We start from the raw sequence: 22,984 nt of genomic DNA on the forward strand, positions 1-22,984 counted from the left end.
TGTAGGGGAGGCGGAGCCCCATGGACCACCGTGTCAGACAACCGTGAGTAACACTGTCTATCGGGAGGCCCCACCCAGGATAAAGATCTCCACTGTAGACCCCTCTGAAGGTAATTGATTACATCCAAGTCGTGGCAGGCGAGTTGAGGGGAGGGGCAACACCCTGATAGGCCAGGCGGAGCGAGGCGCAGGCTCCACAGTGGTGCATTGGCCGGGAACGGCTGCGTCATTCTCATACGGTGTTAACGGGGCAGTGTCCCGACCCGGGACCCGATAGCGATGCAGCAGCCAGCCCTTGCACCCACGGAGCTGCTTACGCAAGCAATCCAGGCCATAGGGCAGGTGCTGGCAGTGCAGCAACAGCAGGGCGCTCACCAACAGGAATGGATACAGCGAAATGCTGCTTTGTTTAAAATGCCCCGGATGACTAGGGAGGATGACCCCGAAGCTTACATCGAGGCATTCAAGAGGACAGCCATCCAGACAGGGTTGGACCGGGGTCAGTGGGGCCACCACCTGGAGGCGCTGGTGATAGATCAGGCCCAAGCTGCCTACCGAGCGCTGTCAAGGGACGAAGCTCGCGATTACGAGGCAGTGAAAGCAGCAATCCTCTACAGGCTTGAGATTTCACCGGAAAGTCATTGGCAGGCCTTTAGAGCCTGAAAGTCCAAGGAGGCTAGGCGACCCCGGGGGTTGTTGCAAGCTTTAAGGGACTCACTCAACAAATGGTTGCCAGCCGGCAAGTTCGACCGTGCGGGCGTGATGGACCAGATCCTGTTAGAACAATTCATATGGGATTTGGAGGAGGATGCCCAGAGATGGGTACGCAGACATCAGCCACAAACTAGTGGAGAGGCACTTCGCTTGGCTGAGGCTTTTGCGAATTCGGAAAGGGAACGGGGATACGGACGAGGCTCCCGAGGCATGAAAGAGGGACCCACAAGTGAAGGGGAAAGGCGAACGGTCTCGAGACGAGGGCCACCGAAAGGGGTGGTGTGTTACCGCTGTGGGCAAACCGGACACATCTCCCGCGAATGTGGGGAAGGCCTGAGCGAGCTGAGTCGCACCCCAACAGGATATCCAACCCCCCGGGATAGAGGCAAAGAGGCAGAGAGAGGGGAACCCATGGATTGCAGTTTTGGGTCGGCAACCCAGAGCGAGGGATGGAACCGGCCTGTAGTAACCGCATGGGTTGGAGACAGGGCGGTTAAGGCCACATTGGACACGGGGTGTTCCCACTCCCTATTTCAGGCAGACCTCGCTCCGCAGAGGGAACGGAAGAGTGAGGGGCCCCTGACGATGACCTGCATACTAGGGGGGGAGATGCGGTTCCAGACTTGCTATGTTCTGCTTAGGGTGATGGAGTTTAGCGGAGAGTTACAAGTTGGAATTGCCCCGACCCTGGCGTGTGAGATGATACTAGGCCGAGAATGGGGGCCATTCTATACAGTCCTCGAGCGAGTGAGGGCTACGCAAGAGGAGGGGAACCAGATCAAGAGGGGAGATGGATGGGCCGGCGAGGGCCCAGCCCATCGCAACAAGACAATGGCAGACGGCATCGACCTAGAACAATTCGTGAGTGCGGCCCAATTTCGTAGGGCACAACATGAGGACCCGGAACTGCAGCGGATGTGGGATGCTGACCCCGGGGAAGGACCCTCACAGAGGCGTCCCGGCTTCGAGGTAACAGGGGGACTATTATATCGGGTCCACCAGGGTAAGGAGGGTACCATACGGGGGGAGACAGTTAGTGGTCCCGTCCTCATTTCGCCAAGTGGTGTGGAGATTGGCCCATGACTCACCCCTGGGTGACCAACTGAGATGTAACAAGACCCGGGCGAGGCTGGCCCAAGAATTCTTTTGGCCTCGTCTCCAAGAGGACGTGGAAAGGTGGGGGGCCACATGCCCCAAGTGTCAGAGGGCCCAGGAATGGAAGCCCCCCAAGGGCACCCCTGAAGCCCATGCCAATAGAGACACCGTTCTCGCAGGTCGTCCTGGATATAGTAGGACCCCTCCCCAGGTTGCATAACGGATACCAATATATCCCGGTGATGGTAGATTATGCCACCTGTTTCCCAGACGCCGTGCCCCTTAGGTCCATAACCGCCACTCGAGTAGCGGAAGAACTTCTTAAGTGGATAGCACGGGTGGGCATACCTCGGGAAATACTCACAGACCAGGGAACAAACTTTATGTCCGGGGTAATGAAAGCTTTATGTAAGACCCTCGGCATCACCCAGCTAAAGACCTCGGTCTACCATCCCCAAACTAACAGTTTGGTAGAAAGGTTAAATAGGACCATCAAGCGGATGCTCAGGCGGTGCGCCCAGGAAGACCCGCGGAGATGGGATACTATCTTGACACCCTTGCTGTTCGCCATAAGGGACGCTCCGCAAGAGTCAACCCAGTACTCTCCGTTTCAGATGGTGTATGGCCATAGCCCTCGGGGACTGCTACAAAGCGTAAGGGAAGAATGGGAGAAGCCAATAGGCTTGGGGGTGTCGGCGGAGAGGTACCGGGAAGAGCTACAAGACCGAATCTCCACGGCCCAACGGATCGCCAGGCGAAACCTGAGGGACGCCCAAGGCATACAGGAAAGGCGTTACAATCAGAAGGCGAAAACACGGACGTTCCAGTCGGGGGACAAAGTTTTGGTATCACTGCCAACTTCCTCCAGGAAACAGCTGGCCATGTGGCAGGGGCCATTTACCGTGGTGAGGCAAGTAGGACCCGTGGATTACGAATTACTTAAACCAGGCCACCGCCGGGAATGACAGATTTACCACGTGAATCTGCTCAAGGAGTGGAAAACTCCTCAGGGCTGGTTGGCCCTAGACGGGGATACAAAGGAGGACCTGGGACCGCCGTGTCCCGGGTTAGGGAGACCCGGGGAGGAGGGGTCAGTACAAATGGGCAAGGAGTTGGGCAATCACCAACAGCAAGAATTAGTAGCTCTGATAGAGGAATTTAGGGCAGTGTTCCAAGAGATCCCGGGACGAGTAACAGGAGTAGAACATGAAATCAGGACACCTCAGGGAGCACTGGTGAGGGAGAGATGGAGGCCGATACCTCAGCGGTGGCAACAGGAAATACAGCAAGAGATCGTGAGAATGCAAGAAGGGATTATACGACCGTCCCGCAGTCCATGGCGGAGCCCCATAGTCCCTGTCGTCAAACCGGATGGGTCATTGCGCATATGTATAGACTACAGGAAGCTCAATGCCCTGACTACGTTTGATGCCTTTCCGATGCCCCATGTCACTCACCTCGTGGAGAAACTCGGTGAAGCACAGTATATAACCACGCTTGATTTGGCAAAGGGATATTGGCAGATCCCGATGCGCCCCATGGATTGTGCCAAAACAGCCTTTGGGACCCCGTGGGGCCTATTCGAATTCACGCGGATGCCCTTTGGCCTCAGTGGAGCAGCTGCGACGTTCAGAGGTTGATGGACAACCTATTGGCACCCCACGCAGCGTATGCGGCAGCGTACATTGATGACATCATTATATTTTCCGCCAGCTGGCAACAATACCTCCAAGACCTCAGAGCAGTCCTGGGAGAACTCCGAACAGCAGGGCTGACCGCCAACCCGAAGAAATGTAAACTAGCAGGGAAAGAAACAGCATACCTAGGATTTCGAGTAGGCCGAGGGACAGCGCGGCCATTCACAGATAAGATTGAGGCTATAAGGCAGTTCCAGGAACCGTGAACCCGCAAACAACTGCGTTCCTTCTTGGGACTCGTTAACTATTATCAGCGATTTATACCCTGCTTCGCAACGCTCGCCACACCACTTACAGACGCGTTGGCTGGGAGATCCGTAACGCCACTGAAATGGACGCCGGGGATGCGAAAGAGCTTCCAGAGTTTGAAAGAAGCAATGCGCCATGACGTTGTCATGCACACGCCTAACTTTAACACCCCTTTTGTTTTACAGACGGATGCATCAGGACGGGCGCTGGCAGCAGTGTTACTCCAGAAACACGGGCAGGAGGACCGCCCAATTGCCTTTGCCAGCAGGAAACTCAGCCAGGCAGAAACCAGGTATGCCACCATTGAGAGGGAATGCCTGGCAATACGCTGGGCAATAGAATACTTTAAGTACTACCTGATGGGGAGGGAATTCGTGGTAGTAACAGAACACGCACCACTACAGTGGTTGACACAGAAACAGAGCATGAACATCAGGATCACCCGCTGGGCTTTGGCTTTACAGCCATTCAAGTTCACGGTGATACACCGTCCTGGCAGAGATAACTTTGTGGCTGACTTCTTGTCCAGGTGGGGAGGCGCAGACGACGCAGAGGAAGGTACGGGCCACATCCATAGGGAGGAGCAGCAGGTGACACATGCCGTCACGAGAGAAAATCAGCCGCCACAAGGCAACTTAAGGGGGGAGGTCTGTGGCGGTGAAGTGCCCCCACAGGCTAGTGAGGGAGAGAAGCGGGGACCCACAGACCCCGAGAGCAAGCCCCCAGAGGGGCATACGTTCCGGCTGAGGAGCAGCGGGAGGAAGAGCCGCATCCACGGCTGCAGCCGCGTGAGCCGCCATTACGCCAGCTCTGGCAACAGCTGTTCCCAGCGCGGTGAACAGCTGAGCCAATCCCAGCGGCCGTAGTGGCCGCTGCGGGAAGGTTTAAAAACGCCGACAGGATAGGGAGAGAGGGGGAGCCAGGGAGAGAGAGTACGGGTGTGCTGCCCGTGCTGCGGGCTCACGCACGGAGCGGAGAGGACCCAGCCTGCGGGTCTCAAGCAGGCAGCTTAGACAAGAGCTGGAAGCCTTTCGCAAACAGCAGAGCGAAAGGCAGTCAGAGAGTGCAAGCCGAGGCACTCTCTCTGCATCCTGAAGTGGCTGACGCTCAGGAGGCAGGGGAGCGCTCTCCTGACGGTAGGAGAGGGGAGACAGCGGAGGCTCCAGGAGGGGGTTGGAACCAGGGGGAGCACCCACCAGCTCCCCCTGATTCGGAGGAGTATTTTCTGTAAGAGAGGAGAAAGGAGGAATCCCTCCCAGCAGAAGGGAGGACGACCGGGAACCGGTCTGAGGCCATCATACTGGGCCTGGAAACATCTGGAACGCATCGCCCAGCGGTTGGCGTGTGGACGGGGTGTAGGGGAGGCGGAGCCCCGTGGACCACCGCGTCAGACAACCATGAGTAACACCGTCTATCAGGAGGCCCCACCCAGGGTAAAGATCTCCACTGTAGACCCCTCTGAAGGTAATTGATTACATCCAAGTCGTGGCAGGCGAGTTGAGGGGAGGGTCAACACCCTGATAGGCCAGGCGGAGCGAGGCGCAGGCTCCACAGTTATGTATGTCCAAAAGTGCAATTTCTGAAAATCAGCACATAAGCAGCGCCATGCATAGAATCCATGCCCTGTTCCCAAGGTCTGCTTTTGGAAGGAGAGAGAAATAACTGGAAGTTGAGCCAGAATTTACATGAAAGACTGATCAAATAAGAGACCCTAGAACTATTCCCTTCCAACCCTACCAACTATGAAACTAAAACTGAAAAGCTCCAAGGGTGAGGGGCTACCATGAAAAGCACTCTTCAGTTCCCTCTACAAGTGTAGGTAAAGGCATGATTGGATACAATGTGCGATCCACACAATTGCACCTCCTGCATGCGTCTTGAGCTGGATTCTTAATTAGGTAGTAAACCACCATGTGGGAGCTAACACATTTTAAGTGCTGTATATTTTAATTGCATGCTCTCATGGTAAAGATAACACCCAATATGAGGAATGGGCCCAACAAAAGGCTTACCTGTGTTGGCATAGCTGCCCCCCATTGCATATGCTGTGGCAGATCTTTCAGCACTAACAAAGGCCTAAGTTTGGAAAGGATTCATTTGCCATTCTTGTGGTTCTTGTAATTGCTGCACAAGGGCAGTACTATTTTAAATCCTAACCCCAAAAGAGGGGCTCGCTGCTTTCACTTACCGTCTGCCCATTCTCTCCTCTCGTTCTCGTTCCTCTCTCCGCCTCAAACGATCCTGGTTTCTTTTCTCTTGTTTTTCTGCCACTGTTTTCTAGGTAAGGAAGGAATTCACAAGTTTGTTAGACATTCTGTAGTGGCCCAAACCAGTGTAGCAAGATCCTATAAGTACTGAGGCAAAAAATGTAATAATTCAGAAGAATCTGGATTTCATTCTAACATTTTCCAACACGTCATTTGTTTCCTTACTGGTTTGAAAGTGAGAACACAGGACTGTTTTGCTTATAAAAGTCAAGACAGAAGAAGGGCTGAAAAACAAACTATGGATGGCAATGACTTTCTTATACATTTATATAAAACACTTCAAAAGCAAATTTTTTACTTTGCTGTCAAAATCTCCACTCATGTTTCTGTTTCTTCTACCATCATCCTCAGCTGTTGCGGATTTTGGTGAGGCAAGGAATGTATTTCCTGCTCTGGCCTTTATGCCTGTGATTGTCTGTGGTACTATCTACTTCACCCATAAGAGCTCTTTGGATCAGGGATCGTCTCACTCTGTATAAACCTACCACAATGTCTAAATCTTGAGGTTAGTGTATTTTGACACAACTGCAATATAAAGAATTAACCACCAAAATAAGAATAGCATGGAAATGAAGAACACTGATGGGAAAGCTAGAAAGCTCCTGTTTGTTTGTAAGGACTCTGTAAAAACTGACCTAGCTAAGTACATCAGTCCCACCAAATCAGAGTACCTGTGGCTTTGAAAAGTGCTCTGTCATCAAGATTGGAGCTGTGCAAGATCTTTGCTGACAGCACAATGTAACACATTAAGGTTTATAAAATATTTTGTCTGGAGGTCTCCAACTGGTTTTCAAAATTAAAAAGAAAATACTTTTAGAATTAGTGATAAACGTTGCTTCAGCCCAATGGACTACAATGCAGTGCATACTCAAGAGTTTCTTTATTAAAGGAGAAGTTAATTTGGTATTTTGGGGGGCATATTCCTCTAATAGTAAAATTTCAGTTAATCAGACATTATAAGGGAGAACCTAAGGCAAAGGTACACAAGCCTCCTTTTGAAGATTCACTGTCTTTGAAATCAGAGAGCTTTCGAGAACAAGGATTTGGCAGAGCTTTCATATAAGCCAGAGAAAGGGACTGTGCATGACAAAGTGGCAAGGATCCACTAAACTGCCACCCACTGCTATCTAAAGGGGAGAAAAGAGGTTTAATAGGATTACCCTCAACTGATCCAGTTTCTCACGGATCTGAATGAAGCCCAAATGTAATTTGCCACCAAAATGATCAGCGAGACGGCGGTCATTGTCATGGAGACCAAGGTATGCTGAACAGACCTCACAGACGCGCAGCTTCTGCTGCTGGAAACTGGAAGCTGGCATAGAATTGCGGTATTCTTCCTGAAGAGAAATAGATACAAGCCAACATAAGGAACCCACCATGCAGTAAGCACTCTTAAACAGCTTGCAGCTTGTAAGTTGGTCTACACTAAAGTTTGGTTGACAGGACTCAGGTACCCTCAGCAAAACTGTGACACCTTCATTTTTCATCACATCTGCAAGCAGAATCTCTTCTTTCTGCTAGCCGAGGAACCAACAAAAGGCTTCTGCCATAACAGGAAAGATGCCAGAATGCATTTGTACATGTGCCCACACTCTCTGCAGGCTATCACTGTCATTTGAATAGCTGGTGCCTTACAGAATACACTATGCATCCTGCTGATACAACTTTATGCAGCAGAGCCACGTGGAGCTGCCAGAACTTCTGTTGGCAAAAAGCTTGCAATGTAGACAAGCCCCCAAAGCCATTTAATCAGTTTTCATTCCTTGTGGCCAACTACTTGCTAACCCAGTGTGGAAGTAGACAAGAGGGGAAGTTGTCTAGATGGGAATTTCCTGCTTTGTGTAGTGATTCAGTTAGCTGTTACACAGAAGCTATTAGGACATATTAAGATTACTGTTTTCAACAAACCTCCGCCTCTTTCTTTTTTGCTCGGACTTTCTCCACTTCCATCAGGATCTTTTGAGATTCATCCACGTTCCCTTCTGCTCCTAACTGCTCAGCTTTCGCCAGAAGTTTCCCTATGTCTTCATTCAGCTCGTGCACTTTTTCCGCCTGAAAAGAGGAACTTATTTTTTAACAAGCCAAAGAATGCAGTAACTTTCATGGGGCTTGTGACTAATAAGCCTTTTCATTACACTTACAGAAACAGAGAAGCCACCTTGCCACCACCATCACCCCAAAGCCAGGGAGGCCTGCAGTCTCCCCACAGGTTGAAAGAGAAAGTTATCCCCAACCCCCTCTCATCCTATCTCCTGTCCTTTGCTCCTGCCTGCCTCCCCAAAAACATAAGGATCTTCTAAACGTGACTGAGGACTTCCTTCAAAACAATGACAACTCTACCTTAGATGTGAGACTCCCCTGAAAACTCCTTTAGTCTCCCAGCAATTACAAACACCCCATTAACACCAGTCCCTAAGGTTTTAATATGGAATCTGAGCAAAAAGATGAGGAATAGCATAGCACCCAAATCCTTGAACAATCCATGCACATTAAACACATTGGTTTAAGTGCCTCCGATACTTCCAGCTGCATGCTATGGTTATAACTCCCTTCTGCACTCATGGCCCCATCCCAACTTCCTTAGTTGGCTGGCTGGTGGAACAGCACAACAGCTGGCAGAAACTTCACCACCCTTAGATCAACCAGCAAGGAATGTACTGTCCTTTGAAATGGTACATGCTGGCTCTTCCATATAATCCTTTATTATCCTTACAGATGATGCCCCAAAGGTACAATGGGAACCACAAGTATTTCAAAAGCAAAGATGCATAAGACAAATGAACCAGGTCTCAAATGTCACTGATCCGCAATTGTTCCCCTGGCTCACAACTGCTGCAGGACAAGGTGTGAACACACCTAACAGTTTCAACAGTGTGAAGTGTTATGGCTCCAACACCAAGGGGTGGAAGTGAGCACCCAGCCCAGGATACCTCTCAGAGGTTGAATGGAAAGAGGGAGAGGAGCAGTGCTTACACCCATGCTCTGGGGGTTCTAGTAGGTAGGCGACCTGCAGCTGGCAGTGTTGTCACTTTTCTGGTTTCTCTTGTTTCCTAGACATAAGTTTAGTAAACTTCAAGCGTGCTTGCCTGAAGTGTGCTTGCCTGACTGTGGAGGTAGCAGGGAGTGCTAAGTCTCCCCAAGGGCTGGAAAGCATGATAAGGAGCTGTGGTCAGGTAGGGAGTGAAGACACACCTGGCTGTTAGAAATATAGCAGAATTCCAGCTGTGTACCAGAGTGGCCAACTGCAGCGGAATGTGTATGTTTTTGGAAAGGGGGGCGGGGAAGAGTACCAATGCAGTGTGGAACGACTGAAGGACTGACCTGAACACTGTCACAAAACACCTGATGTCTATACATAATACTGAAGTGGTTCACATTGAACCAATTCAAAATAATATCTGATTTTCCAGGTACCCTTTTCAACTATTCCAGATGGGCTTGCATGTCTGTCCACTTCAGGTTTAAACATCATTTAAACTGATCTAAGTCAGGGTGTCAAGCTCATTCGGCCCTGCAGACTGGATGAGGGTCACTAGGTTAGTCTGTGGGCCAGATGCAGCACCCAGGGCACTGGGTCCAGCCAAGAGGCCAACAAGCCAGATCATATGGCTCCATGGGCCAGATCCAGGCTGCAGGTTGTATGTTCACATCCCTGTTCTAAATGTTATGTGCATCCATGCATGCATGTCCAGCACCTGCAGCACCAGGTCCAGTCCATACTGGTCCCAGAGCTTGCTCAGTACATGGCACACAGGCTGCACTTACCATGTAGCACAGGAGGATGGTCCAGGGTGTGGGCTACATGCACAATGGATCCAGGGCTGGTTCAAGCACCCTGAGATGCATGCTGTACCAAATCCAGCCCGTGCATTGTGAGCAGAGTGAGCCCTAGGGCCAGGATGTGCTGCACATGGGTTGGACCAGCCAGCACACAGCACCAGGGGCCATCACAGGGTGCATGCTGCATGAGGTACCCTGCCAGACCAGCCCTGTGCACTGGCTATGACATGGTCCAATCTGGACTATGACATGTTCTACGTTTAAGCTGTGCTGTGTGCAGAATATGTGGCACTGAGTCCCGCAAGAGCATGCCCCATGAAGTGTGTAATGTCAGTCCTAAAACCCATGGACTGGACCCAGCCTGTATGTTTGACACCCTTGTTCTAAGTGTCATGTGCATGCCCCAACAGGAACTATTCGAGAGTAGGTGTTAAAAGTAGTTTGCCTCGGAACAGCCAAAACTCCACAAATCATCTTTTGTATTTTAAAATAACTGGAACCAGATTCTGCTTTTATCCTATTTTATCCTTATTATAAATTATTCTGTCCTTATCCTGTCCTAAAGGGAATTTGTATAAACTTTAAAGGCTTCTTATTAGGAAAGTGACTTTGTCTATATGTCAACAGACACTCTTCAGAAATGCAAGTTGTAGTTCTGAACTTGCTGACAGATGCCAGGAAACCAGCAGACTATTCTTCAGGCCTGTAGAGAGGAATAATTTTTCATACTTTACTTTAAATACTAGTACTGAATTTTTTACAAACTCTGCTTCATTTGCCACTCTAAGCAAAATGCAAACAGCAGCAAATTATCCACTCCAATTATTAGGAGTTGATAATTGGGGGGTGGGTGATGAGGGGGAGAAGGATGCTGGCTGCAAATCAGAATAGTGGTGAGTTATCCCTAGGCCTGGCAGGATTCAATTCTTATCTTTAACCATTGATAAATGTTGATTTCACCTCACAGCCTGATGAAAAATATTTTCATTGTTAATAATCAAAATTTGTAGAGAGAGGATTAAGGAAAATGATAGCTGATGGGGGGGGGGGGGGGGCGGCTGCTGCGGCAGTCTCACAGAACAGTGCTGTCTGGTTTGGGCTGCAGTGCCCAGAAACCCCAGTGGTTTGGGAAAAAAGGAAGAAGAAGTAACAAAGTGGACAGGAAAGCTATAGGCGAGCAGAGCTGGGACTGATGACAGCTATGCTACTCAGCTGGTAGCAGTCTTACAGTAGTTATGTTTGTTGCGATGGGTGGTTAAACTGCACAATAATCATAGTCTACTTCCGTTAATAAACTGCACATTGATATAATTTATCAAAACTATAAAACGTGAATTTTGTCAAGCCTAATCATCTGACAGGTGAAGTAACCAGAGTATACTGTACATGGTGCATAGTTTGAGGAGCCCGAGTTTGTGTAGCAGCATTGCTCACAAGTTTTTAGGTTACAACCACATTATTTTGGTCTTTCAGAGCACTAGCCTCACTAAACCTGGCACCCTTATATACATGGTGAGTCCATCATACTTGTTAAAAGAAAAGTATATTACAAATAGTTGAAAAAGTTTTTTTTAGTATGCTATTGGGAATGTTTTCTATCCTCTGCCTATAGAATCAAGCACCTTAGCTATCCTGAGTCTAAATACAAAGGGTTGAAAAATGCGCCACAGAAACCACAAAAACTGTGTAAAAGTTTCTGATACTTTTTTTAAAAAGTGACAATTTTAAGAGCTGGAGGCAAACATTCCAGCTGAAAGATGAGAACATTTCTTCTCTACATCCATAAGTAAAAACCATAAAGGACCACAACAATTATCTAGCTAACCTCACCAAGCAATTCCTGCATCAGATCCAGTAATTTCTGCTGAACCCTCTCTCTTATAAAGCCACACAAGAATTTCTCATTCTAGCACTGGAGGGTTGCTAAGCAGGGTGGTGACCAGTTACTAATGTGGAACTTAATACCCCCTACCCAGAGCCCTCAAACTAGACTCTCTTTCCGAGAAAAACATTTTTAGAGAACATATGCAAAAGGCAGGGATTTTTGTGGGTGATACCTTTTTACTGGACCAGTTGCATGGTTGGGATAGATTTAGACAAGCTTTAAAATGCAGTGCACTCATCTTCACATTAGGAAGAGGTAACAATTTTTGGCAGGTTGATTTTACAGTAGCAGATGCTGGAAATTGCTCAGAGACGTGTGTCACGGCGGGGTCCTCACGGAGGGCCGTGATCTCCTTGAGGTCCCTCGCTCCGTGTCAGGCCGGCCCAAGGCACCCTATAATTCTCGCCCGCCACGTCTTGATGGAATATATAATAGGGAGGCTGCCTATGACTCCCTGGGCACGGCTACTCGGGACCTCTGTCCCCGCGGTTCTTCCGGACCCCCTAGGGGTCTCCCGATATGGTGGGTGCTCCTCGGACACCCTAGCCTTATGGGCTATGCGTGGCTCCTACCTCCCCTGATACCACACCCCAAGCCTCGCAGATGTAATGGACGTTGTCCGGTCTGTACGCCCGCTTCTCGGGCCTCCTCTTTACTGTGGCCCACTCTGGGCTCCCTCTCTCATGCCCAGCCTCTTGCTGGGACTCTCGTCTAGCCCACTCTGGGCCTCCCCTGCCAGTGTGGTTCCGCTCAGGGACTCTCTAGCGGGCCTCCGGTCCTATGGGCCAACCGCACGGGCACCCTCTCTGACCCGAGCTCACCGCGCTGCTACTCCCTGTCTTCTCGGGGCAACCGCAGCGCCCTGCCTCAGTCTGAGGGGTGTTACCGCACTAGCCTGTGGCCGGGCTCGCTATGCCCGTCTCGGGCTCCTTGGTAATTGCCCTTCTCTCTAGGGCTCCTTAGTATGGCGCTCCCCCTCTGTGGGGTTCGCCGTGCCCACACGGGGCTACTCAATAACATACAATGGCGCTCCCCCTCTGTGGGGTTCGCCGTGCCCACACTGGGCTACTCAATAATATTGCCCCTTTTCTGGGGCCGGGGTCTATGTTCCCTCCACACGCAATCTGGGGTCTAGGTCCCCGTCCACAACCTACGGGTTGCGCCCGCGACCCACTGGCCGCGCTCCTCACCGCCAGTTGCTCACGCACTGGCGTGCGAGCTGCGCCTTCCCTGGCGCTATGCAGATAATGCGCCCTCTTGGCGCTAGGGCACCCCACACTCTCTGGGGTCCCTGTGATTGAGGCCTCCTCCAACCCCTACAGCCTCGCCCAAGCCTCCGGGTGTAATAACACAAAGCAAAACCACAAGCCCCTAGGCTGTAACATAACCACAAGCCGCATGGCTAAACTCTAGTGCCCATCCTCTCAGGGCTATCATGAGCTGTACTTGTACGTCCTGCTCCTTTCCACATCCTCACTCCCAGAGCTCCTGCCTCCCAGGCTGCTGGCAGAGAACTGCCAGCCTGGCCTCAGCCCTGAGCTTTATAAGGGCCAGGCCCTGCCTCCTACAGGCAGCTGGCTCCGCTTGGTTGCTCCGGCAACCCGCAGCTGCACTCATTACCTGAGCAAGCCTCAGCTGGGCTCGTTATGTCAGGCCAGGGCACACTCACTCGCTCCCTGGCAGTTTCTCCTCTATAGAAGCAGGGGCACCGAGGTGCCCTGCGACAACGTGGAATAGTGGAAGTGGTCCCAAAAGACTAGTGAGCTTAGTACAGGCATGACCGTTAGAGATACGTGATAAAACCAGGAATGGGTGACTAAGTTGAATTAGAAGTGTGTGACAGATTATCTCCATCACATACTATTTACATCCCATAGCTCTAAGCCCCTTCCTCTTTTGGAGCTCAGTAAGCAAATTTGATGGGTGTTCCTCATCATCTTTCCTTTATCTTTGCTTTGTTCTCCCCATAGGGAGAGCAGAAAGAGACACAGCTACCTATAGCTAGTCAAGGCAAAGACCTCCCCACTCCTGATTAACTGTTGATTGTGGTTTGTTAATTTTACCTTTACTGTATACGTTACTGCTTCAGAATTTAGCCTCACTACATTCAGGAGACTCACTACATTCGGGATTACCTCTCATAGCGGATGCCTGCAACATCAATAGCTAGGACGTTCTGCTCATTTATTGCTCCACTGTTTATCAGAATTCTGAGCATTTTTTTAGGCTGGAGGAAAAAGCACCCATGACTCATCTGAAAGGAAAACAGCAAATAACATAGTCCTGGGCCACAGGAGACTGAGCAGAAGCAACTTCAGATGAGTTAGCTTTAGATAGAGAGCCATGCACATGCGGGTCCTTCGCCTCATGAGGGGTATGTATACATGAATGGCTACATCAAGTGACTCCAGGATCTATATGGTGAATAAGGTAAGTGGGCTCTCAGGACAAATTTGATGTCAATGAAGCAGTATTTACTGCTGTTATTGCAAACCAGGCAGTGGATCACCCACAAAATGAGTTTGGCATAGGACAGGAAAAACAGCTTTCTAAAAACAGCATATCTGAATCTTTACATCTTCTTTGAACATTGCTTTCCTGTGCAGGTAAGAAGGATTATTAAGTAGGTGGGCCAAAGTCACATTTTAGGATTTATGACTGTTTTTTGTTTTCTCTCCATGGGTCCAACAGTAATGCCGGTAACCAAAACAGAGAGGCTATTGCACAAAGGCCCTCAAACCAACTGTTTAACTGGAGAGCAATACCTTTGCAGACACTTCAGCACTGATCTCCTCCTGTGTTTCAGCCAGTCGTTTCTTGGCCAGTTCTGTCCTTCTATCACATTCTGCAATAAAGGACTCCAGGTGGTCCATGGCCTGCATGTGTTCAAACAGAGAACTGTCATTAGGGTTGCTTTTATCTATACATACAATATTGTAGGCTGTGGGCTCTGGTTCTCAGTGCTTTCAGACAAGGACAATTCCTGCACAGAGCAGTCTTCCACATAGCTTCAATAATATCCCCCTCCCCTTCCCCCCATAGATACGGGATCACATTTACAAACCCACTAGCAAGGCTCAATATAGCAATTGTTATGTTCCTTGTACTCATCTTGCCTATTCTGAGGAAGGCGTGATTTCAGATGGAGGGTAAAGACAAAGGTTAAATCTACCACTCTGTTCCTTCTGAAATACAGTGATGGTTGTGGTTTTGAACTGTCATACAAGAGACAGAGTTTGACCATAACTGACTCTCTTTTTCTTCAAGCAGAGAAAGTTTCATGTGACCTTTCTAAGTGGGGTAGGACAGAATATTTTCTTAACTAAAGAAAAATAAAGTAGGATTAGAAAGAAATGGTAACTAGGAGAGCAGGATGTCAAGTCAGCAGGGTCAAATGGGATGTACTCAAAAAACTGGCTGTGATAACTGCAGAGGCACTGGTTAGTCCCTCTGGTAATTCACTGAGGTTGGGAGAGGTCCTGTATAACTGGAAAAGGGCAAATACAGTGTCATTCTTCAAGAAAGGGAAGGAGGTTCCAGCATGAACGACACGTGCCCCCAGAAGCTGGGGGGCATGGCAACTGGCTGCAGGTGGCAGAGGCGTGGCAGCAAGCTTTTGCAGATGGCCACAGTGGTGTTGGTGGGGGGGAGGGGTAGCAAGCGCCAACCTCCCACAGACGCCACCAACGGTGTCAGCAGCGAGGGGGGAGGGAGGAGTGGCGACCGCCTGCAGGCACCGCTTCTCTCAGGGGGTGCATGTGCACCCCCTACGCATCGCCAGTGGGATCCAGGGAATTACAGACCAGTCAGTCTGACCTTGATATCTAGAAAGATCATGGAGCAGGTCATCCAGGAATCTATTTCTAAGCACCTGGAGGAGAACAAGGTGACCAGGAACAATCAAGAGCAGGAATTCACCAAGAGCAAATCATGCCTCTCACCAATTTGATTTCCTTCTATAGCTAGGTGATAGGCTCTGTGGATACAGGGTAGGGGACGGAGGGAAGCAGTGGATGGAATATACCTTGACTTTAGCAAGGCTTTCAACATCATCTCCCATGCCATTGTCATTAGTAAATTAAGATACATTAAAGTATTGTAAGGTGGATATAACTACCATATTTCACAGTATAGAAGTTGAGCTTTGAAGCCCAATTTTTAATTCTTAAAATTCAACCTTGACTTATACACCATATCAATACTTTTGACTCCCACCCCAGTGCCGCCCCGGGCAAACTCCAGCCCAGCCCTGACATGACCTTCTTCACCTACCGACAGCGTCCCTGTCGCTGGAGGCCATAGGACTCAGGCACAGCCCGAGCGCAACCTGCGGGCCTTGCCATCACTATGGAGACAGCGCTTGGCCGGGCACTGAGCCTGTTCCCGTCTCCTGTGAGTGGCACCGCCTGGGCTGCACCAGCTGAGCCTGACCCTACTGTGCTCCAAGAGTCATTATCAATAGCTCACTGAATGTCCAATTAGGAGAAGGTATCAAGTGGAAGTCTCCAGGAGTTGGACATGGGCAGAAAGTTTTCCAGTGCTTTATTTTTCCATTGCTAAAAATTCATTGTTTCATAAAATTCATTAGTAACAATGAATGGATACCAATACAATATTAGGCAAGCTTGGCAGTTTCAAAATTGTAGTTCATGTTTTTCAGGTGATTATCCCTAGAAACTGTGTGAGAGACTACATATATGTTTAATTCATTTATAAACAAGATGGTAAACACATTCACATAATAATCCAAACCAAAAATCAAGTTATGAATCCACCCACTTGGCTGTGCAGGTCAAATCAAAACCAAAGCTAAAATTCTTATTTCATCTCGGACTGCAAGTGAAAGCAAAGCCAAAATTAAAACTGTGATTAATTTGTGTTTCACTTTGAGTTCAGCAAACACACAGAGCAGTGTCTCATTTTTTTTCTTGAGTTGGAGAATTTGGAAGTGTTTGTATAAGATCTGTTAGTTTTTTAGTGCTTTTGGTTTGAAGTAGTCATAAGAATGCCTAATCAGAAACAAAAAACTAATGTGTGGCATCATTATAGTGAAGTTCAAGCCACTGAAGGTAGGAAGAAAGTTGGTAGATGTAAATATTGCAGGCAAGAGTATGCTAACAATGCAACAAGAATGAAGAAACATTGAATAACATGTAGAAACTGTCCTGAAAGAGTACAAGCCATATACAGAAAGCTAATACAACAAAGTGGTGGAACAACATCATCTGAGAAAAGCCTACTGCAGGAATCCTATGCAAGTAAACAAGTTAATATGTTAAACAACACACAGCATAGACTAGCATCTATATTGTTTTAACGTTATAATTTTAAAAGTTGTTAATGCAACTCTGGACTATTACTTATTTATTTATTTTAAATATTTGTATTTTGCTTGCACTAAGCACCCAAAGTAGCTTAGGCTTAACAATATATATATATATATATATATATATATATATTTTTTTTTTATTACATAATAGATAAATAGTTAACTATTTCAACCCAGCAGAGTGAGCTTAGTGCTTTGGCCAATGGCAGAGGCCAAACTATATGGCTCTGTGGTCCCAGGGCAAATGAGCAGCAAGTTGAGCAGCAGAGTGTTCTTTCCAAAGGGAGGGGGGAAGCAAGCTCCCTGCCGCTGCTCCTTCTCCTTTTGATGGATAAGGCCAGACTAGAATAGGCTAAAATAAAAATCTTTCCCCCCTTTTGTTGCAGGAACTTGGTAGCTCAAATGAAATAGCAGATATGCAAAAAATGGAAAATGAAAAATGTTGAGCTGCCAGACCTGGGCAAAGAAGCAGGATCCTTGCTTTTAGGATCACTGACACCAGATATGCAATCCACCATGAGTTGTTCAAGACAGTCAAACTTTTTATCAAGCATTGTGGACAAAATGTTAAAAGAAGATCAAGAAAAAGCAGATGAGACATTAGCTCGAGCTATAGTTGCAAGTGGTACACCTCTTTCCATAACTGAAAATCAATACTTTTTGTTATCGCTTATCACATTCTCTCTTCGATAGAGAGTACAACAGAGTTCAAGCAATGGTTATTCAAAAGATTGGTCAAGCAGAATTACTGACTCCGATGTCAGATGGATGGACTGATATGTAAGGGAATCCTTTATTGCGCATTATGCTAGCAACACCTGAACCAATATTCCTGAAGGCAATTGCCACCAAATCTTCTCGTCATACAGGTGAACACATAGCCAAATTACTGAGTGAAGAGACTGAAAGTGCAGGTCCCTCCAGGGTACAAGCCCTTGTAACTGATAATGCAAGTAACATGAAAGCTGCATAGTAAATATTAAAGGCAATGTAGCCTCATTTAATAGTGTTTGGCTGTCTTGCTTATAGGTTGAATCTTCTGGCAAAGGACATAGTAAGTGTGAATACAATGAAGACAATATTGGCAAACTGCAAAGCGATTGTGAAGATATTCAACAATCACCACGCTGCTAATCAGACTTTGAAGAAATTACAGAAAGAGAAGCAGGGGAAGGAAAGTGCACTTTTATTGCCAGGAGAAACTAGATGGGGCTCAGCTACAAAGTATTTACATAGTTTGCTGCACACAAAGAACTGTTTGCAGCGTGCTTCAATAGATGACACGGTATCCCCAATTATTCCTGTGAACATTTGGAAGCAGATACTTGACAACAATGTGTTCTGGGTTCGAGTTCAAGGAGCATCCAATTTGCTATTACCAGTTTCAGTGGCTATCAAGAAACTTGAAGGAGATACACCAAGCCTTTCAAATATTCCAGAGATATTCAGACAACTGAATTAAAACCTAATTGAGCTTCTGCCTTCTTCACCTCTATCCAAAAAAGAAGTAGTAATAGTAAAACAAATGTTTATTAAGAGATCTGAGTTTTGTTTTCATCCAGTTCATCCGGCAGCAAACCTTTTTGGATCCTCAACACAGAGAACAACATTTATCAGACGGTGAATTATCTACTGCTCTCAATACAATTATGAAAGAAGCTAAGAAAGTTCCCAACATCAGTGAAACAGCCATGATCACAGACATTGCTGAGTACCGCACAAAATAAAAACTTCAAAACAGAGACATAATTTGGCGGACAGCAGAGAATATGTCTCCTCTCACATGTTGGAAGGGATACTGTAATACCCAACTGTTGTCCAGGATTGCTCTAAGGATCCTAAGCATTCCCTGGAAGACTTTCAGCTCAATCAAGACAAAAAAGAAAAATAGACTAACAAATGAATGCACCACTAAGCTTGTTTCTGTTTCTCAAAATTGCTTGCTTCTGGAGAATCAGTCAGAAGCACAATTAGTGAAGAAGATGCAGTGTGATGATAAGCTGCCCTTGCCCACAGACTCATTCGTAAAACCATCCTTTAGCGAAAGAGAACGTGGTTCAAGTAGTTCTGAATCAGATTTGCTTCAATCTGATTCTGAAATAAAACTAATAAGTAGTGCAAGTGATTCTACAGATAGTGACAGTGAAACTGGAGGTGCCGCGATGACCTCAGTGGAAGAGAGTTAAACTCTGCTGAAGTAGATGAGCGGACAACCACGGCATATCACACACAGCTCTTTGGGCGTGCTAAAATTAGCGCGTCAGCGGTTTTCAGTGCCTTCTTTTTTTCTTTACATTTAAACAAACAATGTAAGGGAAGTACATGCTATTATGTACTGTCTTTACATTTTTACAAGTATTCCAATAAAAATAATTTGTTTCCACATAAAGCTTTTAATTTGTTTGAATATAACATTTAAATCACATTAAATGTGCTGTATTTATTTTTTTTCCTAATCAAATATTTCAGTTCAAATACTTGTGGCTACTGGGACAACATTAATATGGGGTGTACTTTGTTAGTTTTGTTTACTAAATATAAGTCAAACAAACATGCTAAATCAGATCACGCTCTATTTAGGGCATTGGAAAATTTTCCAATTCAAAATTTTCCGGAAAATCCACATCTCTGGTCACAGATATAGGATTGTTTAATATCTTCGTTATGATTGGGCAGATGGGAGATTTGCAAATTTGCAGAGGACATCAAGTTAGACAGAGCTGCAGACATTCTGAAGGGAAGGATTAGGATTTAGAATGACTGGAGAAGTGATATGAAATTAATCAAATAAAATCCAATACAGAAAAGTAAAAAGTTTTATACTTTAGACCACACGTACAAATACAACCAGGAAATGCATAGCTGAGGGTTCAGCAATGTTTCTCGGCAGATTGCCAAAAATACCCATAACACTGACTGGTAAGATGTTGGCATGCCTGGTCAGACAGTGGAGGGACCTGATCTTTGTTGTGGTAGTACAGCACTGGCCCCTTCCCAGACACACATACTAAGCAAAATGCCTTCACATGTCATGCTCTGGCACTCGTGCTGGGGGTTTACCTACCCCTGACCTAGCTAGTCTGCTGTACTGCATAAAAGGATCTGGGGTTTATAGTGAACCATAAGCTGGCTATGAATCAACAGTGTGTATCAGTTGGAAAAAAGGGAAATAATATACTGGGCTGTATTAATAGGAGCATCATTTGCAAGTCAAGCAAAGTGATTTTTCCACTCGATTCAGCACTGGTGAGGCCTCAATTGGAGCATGTCTAGTTTTGGACACCAAACTTCAGAAAAGATGTTGGCAAATTAAAAAGAGCTCAGAAGAAAGCAACAAAAATTATTACAGGTCAAGGAAACATGATTTAGAAGGAAACACTGGAAGAATAGCGTCAGTCTGAAAAAGAGAAACCTGAGGAAGGATTTAATAATAGTCTTCAGTTACTGAAGGGTGATGATAAAGAGGGTGGCAATAGACTATTCTCTGTGGTCACAGCAGATAGGACAAGGAGAAGTGGTCTTAAATTGCAGCAAGGGAAATTCAATTAACTATTAAGAACTCACTGTGTGGGTGGTTAAGCACTGGAACAGGCAGGCTACCTACAGAGGCTGTGGAATCTCCACCCTTAGATGTTTTTAATAGCAGGTTACATCTACACTTATATAGAAGGGTTTAGACTTAGGATAGTTTAGACAGGGATGATCCTGCCTTGAAAAGGGGCTTGGAACAGATCCTAAGCTCCCTTCTGGCTCTACTTTTGTATGATATCAGCAGTCTCTTAAAGAATGGGGGTGGGTTGAAATATCAGGTTGTTGATCATTAAAAAACCTGTCAGTAATATACAAGTTTGGCTAGAAACATATTAGGCTAATAAAACAAATGAGAGCGTGAGACCAGCCTGCAAAAAGAGCACTGGAAATGGCTCTTTATTTCAAAAGAAACTGGGACATGAAGGACAACCAGAAAACAGTTTATTATCTGTCTTGGCAATGAGATGACATAAGCTCAGTTGCCAAAACCGAATGATCTGCTTCAGTTCTCCAGTCCCCCAAGCTCTTTCTTTTGCTCAGGAAAGTGCTTTTGCTCAGGAAAGTGCGTAAAGCAGGTTAACTGGACCTTAGGTCTAACAATGGTGTAAATAACATTCTTCAGAAAGAATAGAAGACTTGGGCCCCGCTTCAAAGTTTATGAGCAAGACTGGCAGTCTCTACATTCTAAGATCTAGTGGACAATGTGTATAGAGACTGCTGACACAGTGCACTGAACCATCACAGCATGGACAACAGCTATACAAACAAGGGAAAGTTAGCACTGCTTTTGCCCTTGACTGGTTCCAGTCCAGGAAGTCAATCAAGAAGTTCAGGCTGGCAAAGGTAAGTCTGTGAAGAGCAGAGAATGTCCCATGGTGTGCATAGCTGGCAACAGGATTTCCAAACGTGACTTACAGCAGTGGCACTGGCAGGTCTGCACAGGCAAAAAATGCAGGGAAAGTCCATATTTTATAGTGTATTACTTCTGTTATTTTTTGTTAATGATATAATTAACCTGTTTTAACTTTTGATGCCTGTCTGATTCATCTAGCTGACAAGAGGCAATGAATTACACACATTAGTAAATATATCATATACAAAGGTTAGTTGGAATGCCAACTGGACACTCACGCATTCCAGAGTCCAGCAAGATGTAAGCATTTATAACTGTAGTTACCCACACCTCCAAACTTACATCCAATTCAAAAAACAGGTCTCTCTCTTTACTTGCAATCTCATAATCTGCTCTCAGTGCCAAATCATGGATCTTTGTACATTCTCCCAGGTCCATGCGCTGTTGGAAAGCAAAAAGAAAATTAACGTTACAACTTTCTATTACTGCAAGAAGCAGAGGATATTTAACTACTGACATCGATGTGTATATTCATTTCATGCATCACATCATCCTTAAAGGCACTTCAGGAATTGATCTTCCCTCTTGGTCAACTAATGAGAAAAGTGACCAAAAGGTCTTCCATGTGTTCTTGTAGTGATCTATTTTGGCTAACTGTCAACAAAACATAATAGCTCTACAGTCAAAGGAAAGTAGGATAAGCAGTTACCCAGTCTTAATCCTAAAACTGCACAATGACAGGAAAACGGGTCTCAATGGGAAGAACACTGAGAAAGGGTCAAAATGAGCCTGTCAAAATTAAGGTGCTGCTTCCTGGTGAAGTGGTAAATTAGAGGAAAAGGATATGGCCAGGGGAGCAGTATGTCTAAGTCTCACAAAATTAACCCTTTCACAGGACTGACCCATCCTAATGCAGCAGGGCTTTTAAAATTCCATTGGTCCAAAACAAAGGACTCTTTTGCAGAAGACCATACAAATCAAACTGACAAAAAAACCCAATAAGACAAGATCCTTTCCATAGTCTTCCAACCACACCCAAAAGAGCAAATTTGTAGTAGATGGTGTTAAAAAAGGTTCTCGATCTGTAGGTCAGCAGCCAAAAGTAATATTTTAAGCACTTAGTTAAAATGCCCAATAGATTACTTCTTTATCAGCAAGGCCAGTATTCATTTTGTTTTCAAACAGACAAAGGATGCTTAGCATCCTGAAAGCCATAATGCCGAAAGGCCTAAGTATACACAAGAGCACACGGGGTTAGACTGCAGCTCTGTGTATATATGTATCTTTATACTCTACATCACGAAGAAGCACACATGTGCCTTATCCTACAGAAACAGACTGCACATGCAATACTGTATTCCCTTCCAGGCTCCTCAGAACATGAGCTAAGACACAGATAATGATCAGGGGGTGAGAAAGATTAACATTAAGACTACGTATGGCTTAACCAGTTCTAACCACACAACTTGCTTGAAGAGCTGCTGACTGCTCAGCCTTCTATTTTGCTCTACGGGTAGGGCCTGGCTTAAATTGCAATTTCACATTTTTCATGAAAATCATTAAATTAAGTGATTTTCATGAAAA

General features: G+C 46.5%; 1 protein-coding gene across 2 annotated transcripts in view; it reads right to left on the minus strand.

Annotated features, from left to right (window-relative positions):
• Window positions 1-22,984, minus strand: part of LUC7L (LUC7 like) — a 45,165-nt gene that overhangs the window by 8,873 nt on the left and 13,308 nt on the right. For both annotated transcript variants that reach the window (XM_019489976.2, XM_014602185.3), the window contains 5 exons: window positions 21,743-21,841; window positions 14,453-14,563; window positions 7,931-8,074; window positions 7,183-7,359; window positions 5,944-6,032 (listed from right to left, as the gene is read on the minus strand). In XM_019489976.2, coding sequence (XP_019345521.1) covers window positions 5,944-6,032; window positions 7,183-7,359; window positions 7,931-8,074; window positions 14,453-14,563; window positions 21,743-21,838 — 617 coding nt within the window. In that variant the 5' untranslated portion in view covers window positions 21,839-21,841. The remainder of the gene's footprint in view (window positions 1-5,943; window positions 6,033-7,182; window positions 7,360-7,930; window positions 8,075-14,452; window positions 14,564-21,742; window positions 21,842-22,984) is intronic.

The sequence above is a fragment of the Alligator mississippiensis genome, chromosome 13, assembly GCF_030867095.1.
Source record: "Alligator mississippiensis isolate rAllMis1 chromosome 13, rAllMis1, whole genome shotgun sequence".
Classification (NCBI taxonomy): domain Eukaryota; kingdom Metazoa; phylum Chordata; order Crocodylia; family Alligatoridae; genus Alligator; species Alligator mississippiensis.